The 24,416-nt window shown below is 46.5% G+C and overlaps 1 protein-coding gene across 1 annotated transcript in view; it reads right to left on the reverse strand.

Annotated features, from left to right (window-relative positions):
* fws (Conserved oligomeric Golgi complex subunit 5 four way stop) overlaps window positions 1–24,416 on the reverse strand; it is a 46,106-nt gene that overhangs the window by 14,954 nt on the left and 6,736 nt on the right. The window contains exons 7-14 of the mRNA XM_084578193.1: window positions 23,828–23,937; window positions 20,616–20,693; window positions 17,346–17,427; window positions 15,954–16,110; window positions 13,368–13,532; window positions 10,731–10,944; window positions 10,006–10,068; window positions 6,423–6,526 (exon numbers count right to left, since the gene is read on the reverse strand). Coding sequence (XP_084434319.1) covers window positions 6,423–6,526; window positions 10,006–10,068; window positions 10,731–10,944; window positions 13,368–13,532; window positions 15,954–16,110; window positions 17,346–17,427; window positions 20,616–20,693; window positions 23,828–23,937 — 973 coding nt within the window. The remainder of the gene's footprint in view (window positions 1–6,422; window positions 6,527–10,005; window positions 10,069–10,730; window positions 10,945–13,367; window positions 13,533–15,953; window positions 16,111–17,345; window positions 17,428–20,615; window positions 20,694–23,827; window positions 23,938–24,416) is intronic.

Raw genomic sequence — 24,416 nt, forward strand, 5'->3', positions numbered from 1 at the left:
CCGCTAATGTTATCAAAGTTTCTGTAGAAGGCGCCACAGTTCTCGCTCTCGTCGATACCGGTGCAGCCGTCTCCGTCATCAGTGAAGCGCTCTGCCGTCGAATTCGCAAAGTGACCACTCCGATTTCCGACTTTTCGCTCCGCACCGCCTCATCACAGCACATTCAACCCTCCGCATCTTGCACAGCCCGTGTGCTCATTCAAGACGTCTTGTACCCCATCGAGTTTATTGTTCTGCCGAACTGCTCGCATGATATCATCCTCGGATACGATTTTCTATCGACTCATCAGGCCGTTATTGACTGTGTTCGCGCGCAAATTGCCTTCGCCCCCCTCTGTGATGCCCCCTTCTGTGATACCCCTCCCCGCACTGCAAAACTTCTCGTCGCCCATGACACCGACATTCCTCCGTTTTCTGCTGCCCTTGTACCACTGTCTTGTGAGTGTGTAACTCCTTTGACTGCGATTTTTACACCTTCCGAAGCCGCCTCCCGTCATCCCTGCCTCCTTTTTCCGTTCGCAGTTCTCGAAATTCAAGACGGCGAGACTGCACTTTACGCCTCGAACCCATTTTCTTGCCCAGCAGTCCTGCTCCGTGGCGAATGCATTGGACGTCTTGAAGAGCTTGATCCCGGTCATATCACCACTCTTGCTGACTCAACCCCCTCCTTCGACGTTAGTCTGTGCTCTTGCGATGTTGCGACCGCTTCGACGCCCTCCGACGTTTTCCAACATGTTATTGATGCTGATCTTCCACTTGCGCAACGTGATAAACTTGTCGCCCTCTTGCAGAACTTCGCTTCTTCATTCGACCTTCCTCAAACTGACTTGGGCCGCACGTCTGTCGTAGAGCACACCATCGACACCGGTAAAACCGCACCTTTGCGCCAGCGCCCCTATCGCGTGTCGGCTTCGGAGCACTAAGTAATTGCTGATCATGTGGATGACATGCTCCGTCGTAGTGTCATTCAGCCATCCCACATTCCCTGGGCGTCTCCAGTTGTGTTGGTACCTAAGAAAGATGGCTCCTTCCGGTTTTGTGTCGACTACCGCCGGCTCAACAAGATCACGCGCAAGGACGTCTATCCTCTGCCACGCATCGATGACGCACTGAACTGCTTGCAGGGCGCCGAGTTTTTCTCCTCATTGGATTTACGATCTGGCTACTGGCAGGTGCCAATGTATGACGCTGGCCGCTCTAAAACTGCCTTCATCACACCAGATGGATTATATGAATTCAACGTCATGCCCTTTGGGCTTTGCAACGCCCCGGCCACATTTGAACGCCTCATGGACACTGTGCTTCGTGGATTCAAGTGGCGAACCTGTCTTTGCTATCTCGATGATATCGTAGTCTTTTCTACCGATTTTCAATCCCACCTGCTCCGATTGAAGGACGTTCTCACTTGTCTCGCTACCACCGGCCTCCAACTGAATCTGAAGAAGTGCCGCTTTGCTGCTTGCCGACTAACTATTCTAGGTCATGTCGTTTCTAAGGATGGCATTCTTCCCAATCCCACCAAACTTCGTGCAGTTGCCGAATTCCCACGCCCAAAATCACTGAAGCAGCTACGAAGTTTCATCGGCCTGTGCTCCTACTTTCGCCGCTTCATCTTAAATTTCACCTCTATTATTGCTCCTCTCATCTAGCTCCTCTCCGGCAGCTCCGACCTCTCTGCATGGACACCTGCTTGTGATGACGCCTTCAACACATTACGCTGTCTTTTGGTTTCGCCTCCCATCCTCCGCCACTTCGACCCGAATGCGCCAACTGAGATTCACACTGACGCTAGCAGTATTGGGATAGGCGCCGTTCTCACCCAACACAAACCTGGTATCCGAGACTATGTGGTGGCGTACGCAAGCCGCACCTTGACCAAGGCAGAGTCCAATTATTCTGTTACGGAAAGAGAATGCTTGGCCATTATTTGGGCCATCGGCAAATTCCGTCCGTATGTCTATGGCCGACCATTTTATGTGGTCACTGATCATCATGCTCTGTGCTGGCCGGCGTCCCTCAAGGACCCGTCCGGCCGCATTGCTCGCTGGGCTCTTCGCCTCCAAGAGTATAACATTCGTGTCATATATCGCTCAGGCCTCAAGCATACTGACGCGGACGCTCTTTTGCGCTCACCGCTGTCTCCCTCTTCGTTGTCTGATGAGATCTGCGCCTACGATTTGTCTTCGCTTGCCACTATCGACATGGCCACGGAACAGCGGCGCGACCCGTGGATATCTACACTTCTGGACTTTCTTTCAAGTCACTCTCCAGGTCGTTTGCCTAGGGCGCTTGCCCGCCAAGCTCACCATTTTTCAATTCGTGACGGGCTGCTCTATCGTCGCAATTATCTTCACGATGGAAGGAAGTGGCTTTTAGTCATCCCCCGTCATCTCCGCGCCGAAATTTGTGCTGCTTTCCATACTGATCCCCAGTGCGCCCACGGCGGAGTGTTGAAAACCTACACGCGCTTGCGTCTACGCTTCTTCTAGCGTGGAATGTACCGCTTTGTCTGCCATTTTGTCCGCTCTTGCCAGTCTTGCCAACGCCAAAAAACTCCTCTCAAGTCTCCTGCCTCGTTGCAGCTGTTGCCCTGTCCTGCCCGTCCGTTTGATCGTGTCGGCATAGATCTATACGGTCCCCTTCCTACAACTTCAGCTGGCAACCGCTGGATTATCGTGGCAGTGGATCATCTGACCCGCTACACTGAGACATCATCATTGCCCTCTGCTTCCGCACGCGACATGGCTGCCTTTATTCTGAAAAACCTGGTTCTTCGCCATGGTGCCCCTCGCGAACTGCTCAGTGACCGCGGACGCGTTTTCTTATCAGACGCTCTTGAGGCTCTCCTGAAAGAATGCCGCATCATACACCGCACTGCTACCTCGTACCACCCTCAGACATATGGACTGACAGAACGTTTCAACCGCACTCTCGGTGACATGCAGGCTATGTACGTGAACACCGACCATTCCAATTGGGACCAAGTTCTACCATTTGTAACTTACGCATAAAACACCGCGACACAGACCACTACTGGATTCTATCCATTCTTTCTTCTTTACGGGCGCGAACCACCCTGTACTATGGACACACTTTTTCCCTACCGTCCTGACGTTTCCGAATCTTCCCCGCTATCCGATGCCGTCACGTACGCAGAAGAATGCAGTCAGCTCGCCCGCTCTCTCACAACAGAAAATCAGTGGCAACAAAAATACCTCCGTGATACCGGCGAAGCTTCGTCATATCTCCCGAACTCTCTGGTGTGGCTCTGGGTGCCCTCCACAACCCCTGGCCTTTCAAAGAAGCTTCTTGCTCGCTACCACGGGCCATATAGGGTCCTCCAGCAAACATCTGCAGTCAACTACGTAGTTGAGCCCGTCACGCCCTCTGCGGACTTGCGTCGCCGTGGCCGTGAAACAGTTCACGTGAACCGATTGAAGCCATTCTATGACCCCGCTGTGCTTTCCGCGCCATAAGTCGCCAGGATGGCTCCTTTTTTTTTACCCGGGAGGAAAATGTACTGTGATAGTCAGCACTTCAGCCATCGACATGCACCAGTGCGTTGTGCGACGAAGACAAAGAAGAAGTACGCTGGGCTCGCCGTTGCAAGGTCATCTCCTCACAGCTCTCCATCTGAGCGTCAATAAATGCCCTATTACAGTACGAAGAGATAAAAAGATTTGATTCAGTGGGTTTGCTTTCAAGAATACTGGTCTGTTATGAAGGTTAAGGTGAACGGGATAACAGTTCATTTGAAAAGTGGAGGTTGGCCATTAAATTAAACATGAACTATTGCTCGCCGGAAATAATTTCTCGTGGGTTCAGAATTGACCGACTGAATTTACAGAAGCACTACATTATAAAGCATGAAGGCTTTTCCAACTCGTGGGCGAAGAGATCAAAACACTGGCTATTACCCCACTGGTGCACGAGTTTACTTCGTATTATTTTACATGAAGGCCACAGCAGCTTTGTTTTGAAGTTAGCGTCAGTTCCAGCTTTGCAAGGGCATCTTCCATCTTGAAAGAAAAGCTCTGACTTTTCATGAGATGGTAATGCCCACAATGAATAAACAAATGTGAGCTAGCATTGACTTTTACCTTAAATGTGCTATGATCTTCGAAACTTTGCTCACCAAACGCTAACCTTGTTAGCATCCCTCTCCAATCCCCCGGGAGCTGATACAAAAATAATAAAGCTTTAAAACTTATAATAAAGTTTCTTAACAGCAAAATTTTTCGTTTAGTGTACTAAGTGATTTTCTTCTACTTTTACACAGGACTTTCAAGAGATTAGTCTGTGTTCAGCATGGCCAGTAATGTGAAATAGCCGGGTATGATACATCCAGGTTCAATTGTATGCACTTAAATGCTATCCCATGCGCAGTGGCAGCATATTTGATGGGACAGAGAAGACTGGTAAAGTACTACATGCACTATTATGACCAAAGTTCAAGAACATGCCTTATCTTAACCCATTAGTTCCTGCCGTTTCATTTACGTTTCCAATGCAACAAACACTGCTGTCCAATTTTAGCACCCAGAGTGACCCATTTTGCTGGAAACAATCTGCAATATCTCGCACTACAAATGTCACAGCAGGATAATGTTTCATTCAGCTGTCCGAACATGCACCATAGCAACCTAGAAAATTTTTCATATGTGGAAATCTCAGTGTTCAGGCATGTGATATGAATTCTTGCATTTTTCACACTCACAATGATTCTTGCTTTTTTTGCCCTGGGCTTTCCAGGTGACGTATCTGTTTAATGGATTTTGCTTCATGACAATAGAAGGTATCTGTCCAATAAAATAGGCCTATCTGCAGATCTCTAAGCGCATTAGAGATGGAGATCCTGCTGGCTTATCTCTGCTCTTGTATCTAGGCAGCAGGACACTTCATCAATCGGTTCAGCGACATCAACCTTCCAGTCCGCGTAGGACAGTTTTATTTCAGCCACTTTCCTGTATGATCGTAGCTGCTATAAACGGTGAAATCCATTGCATCTAACATTGCCAGAAACGAAGTCAGGTGTTGGCCTTCAAGGTCAATGCATCCCACACTTTTTTTGCAGTGAAGCACCACTGGACTGCTGTCACAGTCAACCACCACTGCTTTGCAAGCAGTCTACAAACTCTAGATCACTGCAATCTGAATTATTGTCGCTGGCAAAACGAACCGCTTCGATCTCAGTACCCTTGAAGACTCCTGCCTCTCCTCGATGCCATACTCACCCCAAAAATTGCTGTCTGAAATACTTCTCCGCAAAAATAGTATTTGTGAACTTAGTGGAAAAGTATTGCAATGTGGCATTAAAGCTACAAAGCACAACCAAGATGATTCTTATGCAGCGTCATTAATTATTATTCAGTGATAGCCATCATTTTTTCTGGCGGACGGCATTCCACAGTCTTTTTCCACTTTACCTCTTTCTTTGCTGAATGGAAACCCTCTGTCATTAAAAGCCAGTGGGTTAATGAATGACCTTATCTTGGGAACTGATTTCAGACTATGCCAGCATGTGGTAAGCGAAGCCAAATGGTACCCTATTAACAGCTATGGAAAGACAACACAAAAATGATGCCACAACTGTCTGTCTGTAAGGAGGTACCAATAAAGAAAAGCATCAGATATTGGCTGAAACAATAGGTGGCACACAAATACAGCGAAACTCTTACAAACAGAATGTAACAGTTTGGCACTGTTGTTTAGTTTTATTCTCACAGAAAACTCTAAACTTCTAAACTTGTGCACACTCAAGAACAAGAATTCCAGCACTGCCACAAGAGCGCCACCAAACAGCAATGACGTTCTCACAGTCTGGCAACGCGAGTGGTGAGTTCCATGTATTGTGGCACATGGCACATAACTAGACACATTCTGCTCTTTAATCACAAAAACAATTTTTAGGACCACTATAGCTTCTATAAATGGTCAGAAAATATTGGGACATCTTTCTAAGTGAGGGAGGAGCAACTGCAGCAGAAAAAGGCTGCGTGCTAGACAACAGCTGCAGGCAATAATTTATGAAATATTTTCTTCTCAGAGTGGCCTTGCATAGCTCCTCATGCCTACAGCAGTCCAATAACTTGCTTGAAAACCTGTGGTTACATGCTCTAATATGATGCAACATTTAAAAAATTTCCATTAATGAGGTCCTATTTATAATATTGGTCTGATGATCCCTCAGATGTGCTAATTTATACAGGAACGAGCAATACCCATACTGATATGTTTCTCAATATAAGGTTGCCTTTGTATGGAATCTTGAATGTAGGGCACAAGTCATTCGTTCCCAAGATGAACGCAAACAAACGACTTCCTCTTGGGCCATGCTAGCTATTAGTTAACTGCTCTAAAGCACTGAGAAAGTGTCTGAAATAACCAAATACGTCCAAAAAAAGAAAATAAATAATGCTTACGTGCAAAAGTCCTCCTCGTGCATGGTGAGGATGATGGCCTCGACAGACTGGCTCACAGCATTCAGGAGTGGCTGCACAATGCTCTGGATGACGGCTTCCACAGTCTGCACAGCAATTACAGCAGCGCCACTTAGTAACTTGCGCCACATATCCCTTGCATCAAAATTAGGTAGATAGTGCCTCGAATATGTTAATGCCATTATACGTTCCAGGCCGCTGCCACACATCACTGTACACCATGGTGAGGAAGTACCCTAGAAAGGAACATGTTAACATTATTCGTAAGCTTTATTCATACATGCAAAGTTATTTATTTATTTATTTATTTATTTATTTATTTATTTATTTATTTATTTATATTTATTTATACAATACTGCAGGCCAAAAAAAAAAGGCTCTGGCAGGAATAGGGCACAATCGAGCATCGTTATACACACCTATGCACATTACATTTTTCCGTGGAAAAAAGAAAGCAGAAGGAAAGAACAAGAACACATTTTGAGAAGTAACAAAAAACAGACGTTACTGCTTCGAAAATTGTTGAACTGCAGAGAGGACATTTGTACCTTTAAACACATGCGAAGGCAAACCATTCCACTCAGTTAAAGTCGTTGGGAAAAATGAATATTTGAATTGGTTTGTGCGGGCAAATACAGGAGTTAGTTTATGAGGATAGTGACGCCTCGTAACTCTAGACGATGAGGGTTGAAAATACGACGAATTCATATGGAGCGTGTGATAACAGAGGTTGAAGAGGAATTTTATTCTTGCTAGCCCTCTCAGAGATGCTAAAGATTCGATTTCATACTGCAATATCATTTGATTTTTATTCAGCAATTTGGAATACAGCCATAATAAACTCATGGGATAGTGCACTTCTCAGTGTTCATCTGAAGTGCTATCAGTAAAAATTGCACTGCAACTTGTAAAACCTCACAGGCATGCCCCACCTGACGGCGAATTACAAATATATTACTTGGTACATGATAGGATATTACTTTGATTGAATGAGCACTTTACTACGTGAGCAATGAGGTGGGGAGAACACTTCTGTTATGGGAAAATAAGCTGCGGCAAACTCAGTAAATTATGAATGACATTAAACACACTCTTGGGCACCAAAAGAGTTGGAACCCTGAAATGATTTCGACAGTCACATTGTAAAACAGAGGTTCACAAAACGTTTTTGTCACAGGTCATGTTGCTTGTGAATGGACCCATTTTGCTTTTTATTTTCTCACTCAGTGCACTTCTGAAAGCATTCCGTTTGTTTTCTTGCTTTTGGCAATTAGTTTCTTTTCTTTTTTACCTATCTCTCCCTCCATTCCCATCCCACTGTGTGCTGAACAAGCTGTCTGGATCTCATAGGCTATCGCCACCCCCTGCTCTGGCAACAGCATGGCGGCGCCTTTTGTTTCTCTATTTTGGCAGGCGCTGCTGGCTTTCTACCTAAATGGCTGGTTGGCACCAAAATTTTGCCCAGTTATCATTGACCACATTAAAATGTTTTACGAGACAAGCGCTTCCTTTTTTTTTTTTTTTTTGTCCGAGCTGGGTTTTGCAGTGCATCCCACGTACACCTCCAATAATTATGCACATGAGTGCACGTTTCAACATAACGTTAGTAAACAGTCTCAGCATGCATCGCCTTATGTATCATGGCCCTTCCACACTGTCTCACCAGTGCTGTAAATGTATGCATGACGGTGGAGAAATGTAGTAGAACGCTACCGAAGTCTATGCTGTAGACAGTATCAACGCAAGAAACTGCAATAGTAAGATCCAATGCTCTAAAATATGTTTTAGTAAACCAGATACTGTGTCTGGAGAAGTGAGAGGAAGGAAGTACAGGCCAGAGTGAATGTTCGCGGAACCCACAAACAGCCCATGAACTGCCTGGGTTCAGCAGAAGTCAGTCTGAGAACCCCTGTGAGTTCAATGCAACAAATTTTTAAAGGCGAGCCATGAGCGTTTAAGTCAAATTTAAAACCCCTGAATGGGCGCCACAATTTACAGAAAATTTTTAAAAACTGCTCCTTGCTACTGATTAGGAACGCCTTAGAATGCATTCTTAACCATCCCTGCCCTCCTGACATACAGTGGGGAGTATGTGCAAGCCTTTTCACTGAGCTTCCCCAAATTATGTGGTCAGGGTGCAGTAGCAACCCATTTTCTTCTTTTTTTTTTCTTGCACTTTGATGTGCAATCAGTTGGAGGGAGAACAGGAGCACTATTTTTTATCCTTAATATCTTCGCATTAGTGAAGCCAGATTAAAGATTTTTGTGCTGTGAATAAATATGGTAAATAATGCAACTTCAAGAAAAAAAAACTATACAGCATTGTAACACAAATTAGGCCTTTTCAAGCCAATTACAGCCAAGTGCTCGAAAAAAAAATAAAAGTCTACAGTACACAGTTATGCAAGCAACGAATTCGAAGATATTATTTGAGAGGTACCCGTTTAACAAAAGTGCACAATGTCGATCCCAGCAAAGCCTGCGACGCATTACCTTGGCACTCTGCCATGCACCAGCTGCTGCCATCCCCAATGTGCCACTACAGCTCCGAGTTTCGTGCTGCTCCCTCCTTTGCTCTTGCACCCTGCTTTTATTTCCCTATTCTACTTAACATCTTCCTCGCTTTCTCTTTCTCAATGGACCGAGCCAACCTCTTTCCCCAATGTGCCACCGCAGCTCCGAGTTTCGTGCTGCTCCCTCCTTTGCTCTTGCACCTTGCTTTTATTTCCTTATTCTACTTAACATCTTCCTCGCTTTCTCTTTCTCAATGAACCGAGCCAACCTCTTCCCACGTTGATCACCACCCCTACTTTTCCCGTAGGCAGCATGCAGTCCTAAAGGCACCCAAAAGCTGGTTTCTCCTAGCAGCTTGACAGTAAGCTAGTGCTAGCTTGAGTGCCATAAGGGAATCAATGAAGGAAGGGAAAAAAAGCGCCTTATATTTGTGTAAATACGGTACCCTTTATAAATACCCTATGCAGCCTCGCAGCGACGACGGCCAATAGGTGTAAGTTGTGAGGAGTGCATGCTATAGGTTCCATGCCAGAACAAGTTCCAATCTAGCTCGGAGGGATAAGGAATGTTTTTCTTTGTACGCTATAAGGCTAAGGAATGTTTTCCTTTGTACATTATAAACACACATCTGAGGGAGATTCACATCTTACTCGACATAAGGCTAGGCACTTGTTTCAGCCTCAACTGTGGCATCTGCACTGCCAGAATTCTGAGTTCTGATACCAAGTTCAAATAATGCTGAGAATACATCCAAAGGCATTGCATACCCTAAACTATGAAAGATATTAGGTGCTCAGAATCACTCTTGGCAAGCATGCGTCCCAATGTGGGTGCTCTGCACCCTCGTGAGCCCTAAACTTACGCTTCAGCCTACTGGGTCGTTAAAACATGCAATGCTGGATTAAAATGTTGGCAACTGTATTTTCAAATGGCAGTAAGAACTTGCCCATGCTCACCCCTTCAATTTAAACAAAAGAGAAATTACACACTGCAGCCATAGTGACGGACAAGGAAAGTGTCAGGAACAACAGTAGGAAGAAATCGCACTCACCTTTAGAGAATTTCTCACAATGGAAGCAGCCTCGGGTGACTCAAGAGAATTGCCAGATAAGAACTGGAACAAAATGCAGTGCAACAGCGTATAATCATGCACAAAAAAACTACACTACTAAATGCAATGAAAGTACACTAATTTGAATTTCTGTATAATTTGAACTGTGCTACTTGGCCCAGCCGAGCTCCTAATAAAAGCCCGTTAATTCGAAAACATGACAGTTCCGTCATGGATAATGAATTGTGCACCACTTGGGCAGCCTGGTGCCCAGCATATCGCCCAAGAAACACCCCCACAATAGGGCGGCACAGTCACGAGGCTGCAGCATCTCCAAAATGGGGAGAGAAGATAAAACCACGTAAAACCACGAAAGAATAGGTAAAAACCACACTGCCGCCAATGCCCGCCCAGAGGCTGGGGGCTCCGAAGGAGTGGATGGTGGCCGTAGCAGCAGCTGCCTGCTCCCTGTCTCACATGACCAAGACTTTCAACTGAAAAGTAATTAATTTGACCCCCTTAATTCGGAGATATGTATAAGCCTCACTGTTGGGAGGCTATGGTGTCATTAAATGGCCTTGAACAAGTTAGACACACCGCCCTAATACTGCTCTTTAAAAACTCCCTCTTTTACTTCCCTTACTCAGCCTCTGCCCAACCTGCCCTAACCATACCCTTGCTTTCCTCCCTGCTGTCAGTATGAATTCTCACGTAGCACTACTCACCGTGTCCATCTGTGTCTGAAACAGGTGCAGCAGGTGGAGCAGGGCAGCGTTGCACTGCTGGGCCTGGGTGGCTGGGCCATTGACCTGCAGTGCCTCGGCACCCTCCAGGGCAGCCAGCTGCTCGCACCGGGCAGCCAGCTGGTGCACGGCCTGTGCCACATTCTTGGCCACCAAGCGGCAGAGACGGCCGTCCACTGAGGCCACTCGCAACTCACTGCACGCACAGCGAATAAGCTCCATCAAGGAACAAGGCCGGGAGCTTTAGAAGCCATAACATTGAATGCTTACATTCTAATATGAATGTTTTTCATTTCACTGTTCAAAGCATGGAGCTCTTATGGACACCTACGAAACAACAAAGTGTCTCATGAGCTGCCCCTAGCAATGCAATAGTCCATTTAAAGAAGCCTCGAAATACTCCCAGAGGAACTCTTGCAACAACTTATAGCAGCCTTATTTTGGTTTCAACAAGAGATCAGCTGTTTTAGCTGCGCTAGCACAAAAACAGTTAGGTGGGTAGGCCAGCCACGCAGTACACACCACGAGCACAAAGAGGTAATGCACTGTAACAAATGAATACCATCAGCCATAAACTGGATTCCGTACAAGCCTTCTTCACACTTCAGCATTTGGATTTTGCCTATTTTTTGACAATGTAAACATCGGGTTATGCAAATATTTTTCGTGACCCATGAGATTAGTACTATCACCGAGAATCTATCGGCACCCTGCACCCGCTAGGAGCCGTCAACGTAGAGGCTGCATTCAGCGCCCCACACGGCCCGTTCCTTGTCCCAGTCATGAAGGCTCCCTCCGCATCTTCGCAGGATTGTAGTCAGCTAGCGGTGTGCCGCTGATTGTAGAGGCAGGATTCGGAGCTGTTAATGAGGCAGAAAATTCTTTCGAGGCGCAAACATCAGGAAAGGAATGAAGTTTTTTGAAGCAGGCCATGTACAGGACATGAAGGAGATAATTTCGTATGATGAGGTCCAAATAACAGCCCGGTGCGTTGCACAGACAAGCATCAGTTTGCCATCGAAAACCATCAAATTAGATGGTTGTCTTGTTCGTGGGGTTTAACGTCCCAAAGCGACTCAGGCTACGAGAGATGCTGCGTGCACTGACATCGCACAGCACACGGGCCCCTTGCTTTTCGCCTCCATCGAAAAGTGGCCGCTGAGGCCGGGATTTGATCCCGCGCCCTTGGGAACAGTAGTCGAGCGCTGTAACCACTGCGCCACCCCGGCGGGGTTCATCAAATTAGAGCTAAAGAATATATTTATCCGCTGACTTTTACCATGCTGACTGTTGCGCTGCTAGCTTTATGCAATGTAACAACCGGCCCGGATTACCGCTACATTCTTGCAACTTAAAGTATGATAGACAGGAATGGCAACAAAAAAGGAAAGAAAAGCATACGACGTTTTGGAACCTACTCGGTTCCTTCATCAGGTGTAACTACAAGCGAGTTCTTGGTGGTGGTGGTGGTAGTTTATTAAACATAATCAAAGAGAAAGTAAAGGAATGTTGCTGGCTGCGGAAATTGGTATCTAATATCTTAAGCACCCTGAGCTGCCGACGGTGGAAAGAAAAGGGACAGGATGCATGAGAGTTGCAGATTACCTTTTTTTTTAACCCCCGATTATTCATCCGTCGGCTCACTGAAAGTAGCCCGCGGATGTAACATGATATGCAGGAAGGGATCCTGGGTACAGGTTTATGTTTCCTTGCGCATACTCTGATTCCGGCAAGAGTTTCCTGTGTGAGTGCGGCTCTGTGCCCAGCACGTTTTATTTTTTCAAGCCATTCTAGTGTTCGAATGTCTTGCAGTGTAAGGCCACCGTGCTATGGTCTCTGCTCGTTTGTGTGACGTCTACCTTGTGCTGTTTCATGCTTTTGGGGAATTTCGCTATTTTGTAGACTGAGGGGAAAATACTTGGGCTGTAGGATGGGTGCCCTTATTCGTCCGGGTTTTCATTTTCCACAAAATGGCTCCTGCATACCTTGGATTTCACCCCCCAAAGCACACAATCCGTGCCATCTTTGCTGAAGAGGTAAACATAAAAACAGATAAACAGAATACTCTGCTACGCGCATGCAATGAACAATCTACGATGACTTTATCCAATATTATGTATGTCCAGCATGCACGGCAGATGGCAAGAAACGTCCCTTTTGCACATTTTAAGACTTCAACAAGTGCCTACTTCTACAGCATGATGTGCGTGAAAGAAATAGAGCTTAAGCTTAGTTTTCCCAATGAACAATGCAAATCCAATGCTGCCGTCATTCTGTCTCACAATGCCATGTTGGGAAGCCGCAAAATTTTGTTCCAGCAGGCAAATTCATGCAAGTATTGCTGCAGCTTACAACACAGCCGTGTGTCCGGCTGTTTTTATGTATCATTTGTGACCGAGGAGGAGGTGCAGAGCTCATTTGTGACGATGCGCACAGCACTGCTGGCGCTGCCGTCTGCTCTAGCCTTCATGACAGGGACGCGCTCGCCACTGTGAGTGGCACACATGTCGCTCCAGAGTTAGATGAGCACGGTGCCTATAGTAAACCCCTACCCCTTAGCTACTCAGAAAATTCAGAAACTCTCTCTTTTACATGCACTGAAGTGAGAAAGCACTGGACCTGGAGATAGCTCGAAGGATGCCATCCAGGTCATCCTGCGAAGGGCGGCTCTCATGGCTGCTGCCCGAGAGGGCTACGTTGACTGCATCTAGGAGCCGCGACAGAGATCTTGACAGGTACGCCTTCTCCAGTGGTGCCAGGGTGCCACAAAGAGCGTCTTCCAGCCTGCACATACACCAGCAAAGCAGAACAGCTCAAAAACAGTGAAGCTCCTACGAGGTGATGCATTTCCGAGTGCCTCATAATAGTTCTGCACTCATGTGACCTTGTCACCAAAAGAAGCTCTAAGCATGTAGCTCTTCTTTATTTGTTCAGTCAGCAATCTGTCACCTCAGCAAGACTTGGTGCGCAGGTAGTTGGTAATCCATATTTTAGCAGTAAAACATCACAACACAAATGACCACAGGACAAAAAATTACAGGACTGCGCTAAAGTCTGCTTAAGAGCAGAAATGGCGAAAGCCACTTTACAGGACTGTTTTTATTAACTGCATCATCGCTATCATCATCATCATCACTATCACTACTATCATCATTATCAAATCAATGCACTGTCATAGTCATTGATATTATCACCATATCATTACAATTTACCGCAGTGTTAATATTATTGCTACTACCGTCATTATCATTATCCCTAACTGCATCATCAATGCCATTGCTACTATCATCCTGATCCTAGACAAAGAGTGGAAGAACGGGCTAGTTGGTAAATCATCTCGGAAATCAAACTAGCGCACTTCAAAACAAAGACACAGGAAGAGAACAACAACACAGCGCTGCACAGACAAAGAGAATTGCAATCGGTTTCTCATGAGCCTGGTGTGGCATAGTGGTTCACGCATTCGGCCGGAGATAGTGGTTCGATTCGCGGTGAAGAAAGATTTTTTCTTTAAAGTAAATCCATGCGAATATTTCCACAGCCTGTGAGCCAAGACAGGCTTTTGTCTTAAAAAGATTATATATGAAACAAACGCTTTCTGTTGTTGTGAAGTGTTGTCTTTTTCGAACTAAGGCTGTTTATGTTGTGCTGTTTTGCTTTGAAAGCGCAGCAACATTTGATGTTGTGCAATAGCCCTGTATACATGGACTCGACAGTACAGTGTCGAGCCAGCGTCGGGTAAGACCTGATTAGTGTCTAGATGAACTCGCTTCTAGTGAGTATATAGCAGCGACGCCTAGCGTCGAGACTTTCACTTATTATGCAAGCTTCCTGCCCATGTTTGACACTGTTGCCTTTTACTATCATGAGTTCCGCTCATTATTTTTTATCACTGATGAGGGCTAGAAAGCATTCAATTTCACCGATGCTCCAAGCCACGCTGGAAGCTTTTTTGATCCCAGAGTTCATCATAACTTGATTCCCTGACCTGATAATGTCTATGTGATATTAGACAAATGGGTCAAGAGAGTTAAACTGCTCCCTGCAGGCAAGTTAACTCGCTCCGCTGCTTACTTTACTCAACCCAAATGCATACATATGAACCCTACAACTGGTTTTTTACTCGACAGGCTAACTCGACCAAACTCTGTCAAGTCTATTTATACAAGGCTACCATGAAGAGGCTGCAGTTATTGACCAATTTATTTCAGACTCGTCAGGACTCACAAGGTGGTGTGAATAGACAAAGTTCAAAGAAAGCTATTAACTTAAAAAAATATCCCTAGTGCTAATTAGTTTTGCCTTCTCACGTGTTCCACCGACAAGCTGTAACACATCAGCTTGCATTTGAGTTGGACGGCCATGCTTTCATCACATCAATACTGCACGTGTTCGCAGCACACTGCTAGCAATACCGTTTGTGTGGTCTGCGGGTGGTGCCACAAACATGCCATGAACCGATGACCAATTCTCTGCTGCTGTGCCACAAGGCATGCTCCTTGCTGCCATCTAGCCCAAACATGCTCCGTGAGATTCTGACAGAAATTTGTCAAGAAAGACCAGGACAGAGTCTATTTCCAGGAAAATTATGTTCGGGCAGATCGACACGGCATGCAGAGACGACACATGCTGAAAGTGGGTAGCTCTGATGCCCGAATGGCATGACAATGTTAAATATTAGCATTCCAATAAGCAGGACCGCTTTGGACATGCCCACAGATTAAAACATGTCCTCTCTTTGGCTGTCTCAACACCGGGCATCGTGGTAGTCAAGGGAAAGCTCCCATAGTATATGAGAGTTTTGCTCCCCACTGCCCCTACTAGTCAACGTACCACTTACAGCTTTCTTGTTGCATGTGAATTCACGGTCCTGCCTGACTGGCAGAGCCATCGTTGCTAGGCTGTACTGCAAGACACTCCTAATTCCTATCAGCTCACTGCTGACAGTGGCAAGTGAGCCCTTGAATTATGCCCTGTCAAGGAACAAGGCTAGCATCTGAAAAAAAAATAGTAAAGAAGCGTTCTTCTTCATTTAAAACACGGCACAAAGAAACAATGGCTCTAAAAGAACACCTGCTTCCCTTGGAAGGCACTAAGGAAACCACGGTCGGTTACTAGCCATCTAGCGCTGCACTTAAAAGGGCCTTAGCTATCAACACACAGAGTGATGAAATACCACATCCTCAATAAAAACGTGGCACCTACTTGAAGTCACCCTGGCCCAGGAAGTGGCCACTTGGCTCTCCGTCAGAGCTGGCAGGAGCCTGGCCTTCAATCTGGTCCAGCCGCTTCCAGAGCCCATTGAAGAGGTTCAGCAGCTTGGGGTACTCGCCTTCAAATGCCTGCCGCAGAAATGTGGACTCTGCAAGGATGAAATTTTCAATCAGTAGTTTGCGCAAGCTGAAAAGTGACACGGCTCGACTAATTATTGCCACCTCAGATCTTGCACAACAAAGTTCGCAACTGCTGTACACCTGCGCGAAAATGACTACCGAAGTCATGTCCCAAGAGAGGCTTCTTTCCTAATAATCTCGACAGTAACCATAATCGAAAACAAATGTTTTTAAAGATACCATCCACAGCCCATAATAATCACGACAATTTAATGAGCAACTTCTCCCTTGTCAATCAGATGTAAGCTGCCTGATTTCACACGTGTGTGGCATCTGTGCAGGCACATCTGAAGGTTTGACAGCAAAAGTTACATTTTTTTTCTGATATGGTTCACTTACTAACACTATGCACACTGGCCAAAGACCCCAAGAGGCACTATCCTGTTATTTGTGCAGGTAGTAGCAACAAATTATTCGCAAAGGGCCATGGAAGAACACCCATCCTCCCGTCAGCCATGTGCAAATTCTAGCCCCTTGGGCAGAAATCTTGATCAAAGTTTACTCAGAAAAAAAAAAAAAAAAAAAATTTGCTGGTGGTGTAATTTTGGTTAGCCCTGGAGGGGAGCAAAAGCTTCACGTACATACCTAAGCTCATCGCCAAGCTTGCATTAAACACATTGTGTGTTTCTCCAACCGTAAAGCCCGTTCTTCATCGGTCTCTTCGACATGCCGCCATTTCACGGCCTCATTCCGACATGCCTTCTTCGCGTTCTGATGCACTACTGCAGCAGGGTGTCCGTCCTCCTCCATTTCGCACAGTGTTGTAACCTAGGCAGGAGCTCCAGGGCGCCTATTTAGAATCGTCAAAGAGCCCTCTACTTCCACGTGACACTGACATCACCTCGTGTGAACTTGACCTTGACAGTGGTCACAGACCACTTGGTGGCCTACGTGTCTATGCCCCAAAGTTACATGCCGACCACCAGGCTTAACACAAAAGTTTGACCGCTAAATCTCTCTCAAGGTGAAAATCGTGCATACCCGACAGCACCTTACATGACCTTGATAGTGGTCACGGGCCACTTGGTGGACAATGGCCCAAAGTCGCACTGCGACCACCAGGCTTCAGAAGTTTAGCCTCTAAATTTCCCTGAAGGTTGAAAGCGTGCATACCTGATGGCTCGAACTACCTGGCATACTTCAAAACTTTCGCTTCAAAAAAGAGAAAGAAAGAAAAGCATGATGTTGTTAAAGCACCACTTGCCGGCAGCTGCCTTTGCCAATTCATCGGACAACATCTCAGCGAGAGAAAGCCAGAAGGAACGAAGAATGTCCCCGTGTCCACTCTGAAATGAAAAAAAATAATAACAATAAATTCAATCTGAACAGAGTGCAAGTACAGATGGCATGGCCCTATAAAAGCACTACAAGATCTGCATAATGATACGACGACTCGGAAAAAATAAAGATTCACTTCAAACAGGCAAAAGTGAATTGTTGTCTTGAGACAAAAGAAAACCTTTCATGCCCTTATGGGGGAGAGATACAAGTGTCAGCTCGACGAATCACCCACACATGCCTTGCTATGCCCTCAAAATCTACCTGGTGAAGGAATATGCCTGCTGGTTTTTACCGAGCTTTAGCTGCTCCTCTTTCTTATGCAGCTGTCAATAAACAGGAACCTTGTGGAAGTAGCCTGAAGCTGCAAGACAGCTTCACACAGCAGACAGCGCGCGCAGCAATCCGATAACACACGCGGTCGCCACCACGGAGGTAGCGGCAGGGGGGTGGGGGAAGGAGCGCGCGCTGCCCCAGCTGCGGAGCTGGTTACAGGGACAACGCCACCGCCGCCAATGATGACGCGAAACGCAGGAACGAGCGCCAAAGAGCTGCGCTCTAAAAAAAAAAAAAGGAATCGGGACACAGCGCGTCGAGCTAATGCGTTGGTCGGGTGCGCCGAGGAAGCCTGCATGCCACGATGACGTGGGGGAGGATGGAGCACTTCCTCATGAGAAGGAGAAGGGAAGGCGTAAGGCGCTGCTAGGCACGGCAGTTCTGAGGGAGAGCTTTGAGCACTCCCCCTCGAGACCGCACGTGGCCTAGAGAACTTACATCCTCTCTGCCTCTGCACGGTGGAACAGCTCATTCCGAGGGTGCCCTGACCGTGATGCGCTGCACTATCATCCCATATTTGCTTTGTCCAGGCTCCCGCTTCGTGGCTGCACATGTTTTGTGGCAAGCGTGCAGCAGCAGCGTTCGTGCACGTGTCTTTCTAACGTGGTTCTCCTAGTGAGCCATCATTCTTGCCACGATCTTGCTGGCCCTGGATTTTTCGTCAACAGTAATGGAGGATCCTCCTTCAGGAAGTGCGACACAACCGGCGCAGAAGAGGAAGTGAATGGCAATACCGCTAGAAGTTAAACGGAAGATGGTATGGTGAGTACAAGGACGAAGTAAAAGTGTGCAACTTGGTGCGCAAGTACGAGCTGACACAACCAACAGTAGCAACAATCATACACAACGCGCTCAAGATTGAGAACGGAAGCGATGCCAGTGCTGCCCATGCAATGAACGACAGTTACAAAGACGTAAAAAGGCGATCTACCAGTGGTTCTTGAACGCCGGTGCAGCGAACCTGCTAATTAGTGGCCTGATTTTAGAGTAGAAGGCAAAGCACTTCGCATACCTCCCACGCAACATCGATTTCCAGCCTGGTGGTGGTTTGATTTAATGGTTCAAGGAGAGCCATGGGATTGTCTACAAGGCAGTCGTGGGTGAGCCAGGATCGCTCATGTCGACGCTAGGCAGAAGCGGCTTGAGGAAACACTGCCCTGCATCCGAGAAGCATACGCGGACCGGGACTTGTACAATGGGGATGAGACTGGGCTGTTTTTCCAGATGCTACCGTCAAAGATGCACGTTGTCAAAGGCGATCCCTATAAGGGCGGCAAGCAAAGCAAATTGCATGTGGCCATTTTTCTGTGTGCCAACATAGATGGCAGCAACAAGTTCCCTGCCTTCGTCATAGTAAAATCCAAGAATCCCTGCTGCTTTCGTAGTGCTGCGAGGATCCCGTTTTGCGAGGATCCGCTGCGAGGATCCGAGGATCCCGCTACCGTCATAACGAGAGAGCATGAATGACGCGAACTTTCCGCGAGTGGCTGGTCGGTTTGATAAGTGGATGCAACACGAAGGCAGGAAGGTTGGCACTGGTGCTCGACAATTGCACTGCGCACCAACCAGCTCAGAATCTCTCGCATGTGTAAGTTTTTTTCCTCCCACCTAACACCACTGCAGGCTTGCAGCCTGTAGATGCAGATGTGACTGCTTGCTTCAAGGCACTGTATCGTCGACATTTTTTGAGCAGGCTCGTGCTGAACCTCAACATTTCTGTCCGACAACGCGGACAGGCGCCAGACTTGAAGATTTCGCTCCTGATGGCAGTGCAGCTCATTTCCGGAGCATGAGCAGGAGTAAGCTCCTCCATCATCATGAAATGGTTCAGGAAGGCGGGCTTCACTGGGGATGCTGGCGACGCAGAAGGTCGCAAAGCTCCTGCCGACACAGCAATGACTGAAATTTGGTCCCCAGTGAGCGGTAGGGACGGTGACGCGTCAGGACTTGAGGAATTTTAAATGCGGACAACACAGTCGCGACAGATGAAGAGCTGACAGACGAGGCCATAGTCACAGCAGTCACTGGCACTGAGGATAGTGACAGAAGCGACGATGATGAACCAGAACCTGTGCAGGTTGCATCTCACTAGGCGGCTTTGAGAATGGTTGACTCCCTGCGGGATTTTGTTTTTGCTGAGAACCTTCCACTGCACTGCGTTCAGCAGTTGGATGCCCTGCAGAAAGATGTCGGGCAGATTGCCGTGAAACAGACAATGCTTACAGATTCGGGTTTCTTCCCGCTACGAAATAAAAAGTGTAAGGTGCCTCGTCCTCATTAAATGTGTAGTTTATAATGTTGTTTCTTTTGTGTGTTTTTCGGCCTAACCCAGTTACATATAACAATTATCGTTTATAACAATATTTCCATGGCCCTTCAATACTGTTATAAGTGGGCTTGACTGTATTAAGCACTTGTCGAATCTTGTTCTAGTGAAGTTGTTGTACGTAAACTTATCCTTTTTTTTTATTTTTTTTTTTTATTGGGTGGTGGAGACAAAGCGCAAGCTTTAGTCATGGTTCTAGAATATTTACTAATGGGATAATGTGCAGGCAAATTTTTCATTATGTTTTTGGAGAGTGCAGAGCCATTGAATCTGGCATGTGCATGTAAAATGCCATGTTGGAAAACAGTGCGGATGTGGGGCTAAGCGATGAAACTCTGACCCCCTTCGGCTCAGTGCGGTCCAGTTGGGTTGAGATGAGTTTAGTTCAGGCTAGGCTAGGCTACATTAAGCTAGCTTAGGTTAAGCTAGGATAGGTTAAGCTAGGTTAGAAGCCTCGCAAAGCTAAGAATAATTTTCAGCAAAATTATTTTGGGCATCAACAGCCACATTAGAATCTTGGCAAGTGAAGCTCACCTTTTGCAGCTCCTGAAGGAAGATCACATGTGTGACAGGATCTTTCTTTTTGGCCAGCACATGCTCCAGCTGCTGAATCTACACAACCACATGAAAAAGATCAAATAAGCTGGCAAGAAATATCCTCCAGTGCAACAACCAAAGGGAAAAAGAATGACTTGTAAAAGAAAAAGCAAGTATAACACACCAAGCAACACAAAGGGCCAGTTAGATATGAGCATAGCAGCACAGCATTGCTTAAGTGCGGCAACACAAAGAGAGGCGGTCATCTCAGCAATGACAATTGGGCGCGAGCGCCACCACTAGAGCAAACAGCGCTAGCTTCGACCTAGGGGAGCAAGCGGGATCACATGACTACTCTTTAAATTAAATTTGCGCATTTTAAACGCTAATATAGTCGCATTTTTTCTTGTAGTTTTTCTTAATATAACAAGTGCCAGCATTGAACTTTTTGATCTTTCATCATTGCTGCGATTACTGAAGTTTATATAAGCTGTAGCGAGGGTCCATTATTGCTCTGTATCTGGAAGTATGTGACGAAACCCAACGCAAGCTCCCATTGCTACCCAAAAAATAAGCTCACGGAATCTTCCTTATTTAAGATTTGAATGGGCAAAGAAGCGAGTGTGTGCAGCAGACATTTCAGTAAGCAAGGTTTAATAATATTGTTATGTAATATTGTAATGTGACAATATTAATTGGTTCACAGGAAGGGAAAGGCACAGTATCGGTCACACTTGTTTTTGTGGACACCTGAACCACACAATAAGGGAAGAAAGCAAGGTGAGAGAGAAAGTTAGAAAGAGAGAAAGGGGAGCTATAGTGGAGGGCTACAGAGTAATTTCGACCACCTGGGGATCTTTAACGTGCGCTGACATCAAACAGCACACGGATGTCTCTTCGTTGAGCCTCCATCTAAACGCAGCCGCCGGCGGTCGGGTTCGAACCCGGGAACTCCGGCACAGTAGTCAGGCACCTTACCACTGCACCCCCGTGGCGGGGCTAAAATTTCTTCTATGGAGTTAGTGCTAAATAGTTCAGTGAGTAGAGGCAGAAGAAACAGCGCGTGCGTTTTAGTTTGCGCTTATCAAACGAAGACCTATTGCTGGCAAGATTGAAAACATGCTGCCTTCACAGAGCAGCACGCTCCCAGAACAAGGAAGGATCATGCAAAAGACATAAGGTCTCATTCTTCTGAAGGCAATAAAACATAAGTTTCACAGAAGTGAACTAGATTCTGCAGCCACGGGGAGCGGTATGCGTGATGAATTGTCTCAGGCAGTGTTCAGAGTGCTGATGTAATTTCAAATCACAGAGTATGTGAATAAATGAGAGATAGAGCATTACATGTGATATGCTGAGGTATGCCTCAGCAAAGCTATTCTGCATGGGGAAAACAAATATGGGCACCCAAACCAAGAGTGCCAATGACAGTAGTCAGTGCGCAAGAATTCGCTGCGTGGGAAACACTTCTTCACACAATGCTATAAAATTTAAACCATGTCTTCCCCATACTCTAACTTGTCTGTTCTACTATGTTCAAGAGAGCAGGTGAGCGGCACCGCTTCCACCGGCACTATTCGGAGGCACTCAGCATATGTCAGGAGCCTGTATGATCTGTTTCCTCTAGCAAAGAATTCTTATAACTGAAATTCACCAGCAGCTTACTATTGACTGGTTGTACGGAAGCTTGAGTTCCTTACATAATGGCAATAACAATGCAGGCCAGTCCGCATCCTCATCCAAGTAAACTTGTCGGCCAAGCCCTCGCTTCGGCAACTAACACTCGATGAAATGCTGTCTTGCTGAATGAGTGGGCCTAATATCTCAAACTAAGCTTACAGAGGCCCAAAACAAAGTGTAAATAAATAAATATGTGAATGCAGCATTAGCGCACAACTAAACTGCATAGGAGAGAACTGCACAGCAGCAGTTCAATGCGCATTATCCCACTTAGTCTGTCATGCAGGGCTGCTGAGAGGTGGCGCCACGGTATGCCCTCACGCCCAATAGTGTTGATCACCATTCTTTTTGTTCAGAATTCAAAACACCAGCCAAAGCTAAACGCTTATTGAGTGCAACCTGGACAGGCCCCTTTTTCAAATACAGTGAAAGCTCGTTCATTATAATGTCGATAGTTCGAATTTTCGAATAATTCGAACTACACTACTTGGTCTGGCCAGTCCCCATAGAGATCTGTGTATAAAAAAGGCCTGTTAATTTCGAATGCGAGTTAGTTCCACTACGGATAATTCAAACAACTACAGGACACCGCGTCTGGGCGGCTTGGCACACAGCACGTGCAAAGAAAACATCACATCCGCGAAAGAGCGGCATAGTTAGAGGCTGCGCACACCCGAAACAGAGACAGAAGATGAAGACAGGTGAAGCCATGGAAGAGTGGGTGAAGCCTGAATGGCACCATGACCGGCGCAGCAGCCGGCGGCACCGAAGGGTAGGGAATGGCGGCCGCGGTGGTGGCTGCCTACTCTTGCTTCCACACAACCTCCGAAACTCGCAACTAAATAGTTGTTAATTCGAGCCCTGTAAATTCGGAAGCATGGATAAGTGCTGTCAGCGCGGTCCCAGCCAACGCCCATGAAAGGCCATGACTTCGGACGGGTGCTACAAATTATGAGAAAAACTTCTCTTTTTTTTTTGCAATGGTCGTCCATCCTTCCACCCATCAGTCAGCACGCGGTAAGCCGCGATCATGACACTGGCTCTTTAGCATCACTGGCTTCAAAAGGTGTTTGCTGCTTTCGCACGTTCCTATGATTAAGTGGCAGTAGACAGCGGCCGCCCTAATCGCCCATGACATAATAAAGCGAACATTCTGAAAATGAGGCTTGCACAACCGGAAGTATCTGGCACTATATCAAATTCGCTTCTCCTCCTTGCTAGAGCTAACAACATAAGGTAAACACGTGGTGTTGTTATCACTGCGCACCAAAAAATGCATTGTGGATGTGACAGTGCGAAACAGAGGGAAGTGCCAACGACTCACACTTTCTTTTACTATTTTTATTTTTTCAAATTCTTAAGCGAAAATCGGGGGTGAGTGAGTTACACGAGTAAATACGGCACATTTCGAGGCCATTCGATAATTCCAACTTTTTCCCTGCTCCCGTGAAGTTCGAATGAACAAGCTTTTACTGTATAGTAACAATGTCCGCTTCCTGGCGACCCAGATGTCTTGACGATGCACCTACCTGACAGCAGGCTTGACAGACACTATCCACCAGGCGGTCCATACTGGTCCAAAGGGCTGCTCGGAATGCTGCACTGCTGCCTGTGACTGGCATGGCTGCTCGACCAGGACCTACCCAGGAGTGGCACCGAAAACTTTAACAGCACTGTTCACGATGGTGTGCAGAGCATTGACACTGCATGCTTCGGAGCAGCAATGCAGATAGTAAGACCAAGAGACATCCCAACGAGAAGTCACAATTGGGACCAATCTTCCACAAAGATATCATATTTGGCATTGCCCACTAGCTGAAGCAGCAAAGCAGAATAGAGTAAGATAGATACACCTGAGAGGTTGCCATTCCAAAGCTGCCAATTGACTACGAAAAATGCTATCGCAGTGGGCCTAGGAATATATTTGACCACCTGGGTTGCCTCAACATGCATGGACATCACGTAGCATGCAGGCTTCCATTAAGGCAATCAAAAGGATGTCTACGCTGAACTGTCAATTAACTTCTAGCCACCCCAAGCAATGGAGCACACTCAGCGCACTGTACTTGATGGAACACTGTAAAATCGTGATATGTGCAGATGATGTACACACTTTCC

Source organism: Amblyomma maculatum, chromosome 9 (genome assembly GCF_055883805.1).
Source record: "Amblyomma maculatum isolate TAMU_Amacu chromosome 9, ASM5588380v1, whole genome shotgun sequence".
NCBI lineage: Eukaryota > Metazoa > Arthropoda > Arachnida > Ixodida > Ixodidae > Amblyomma > Amblyomma maculatum.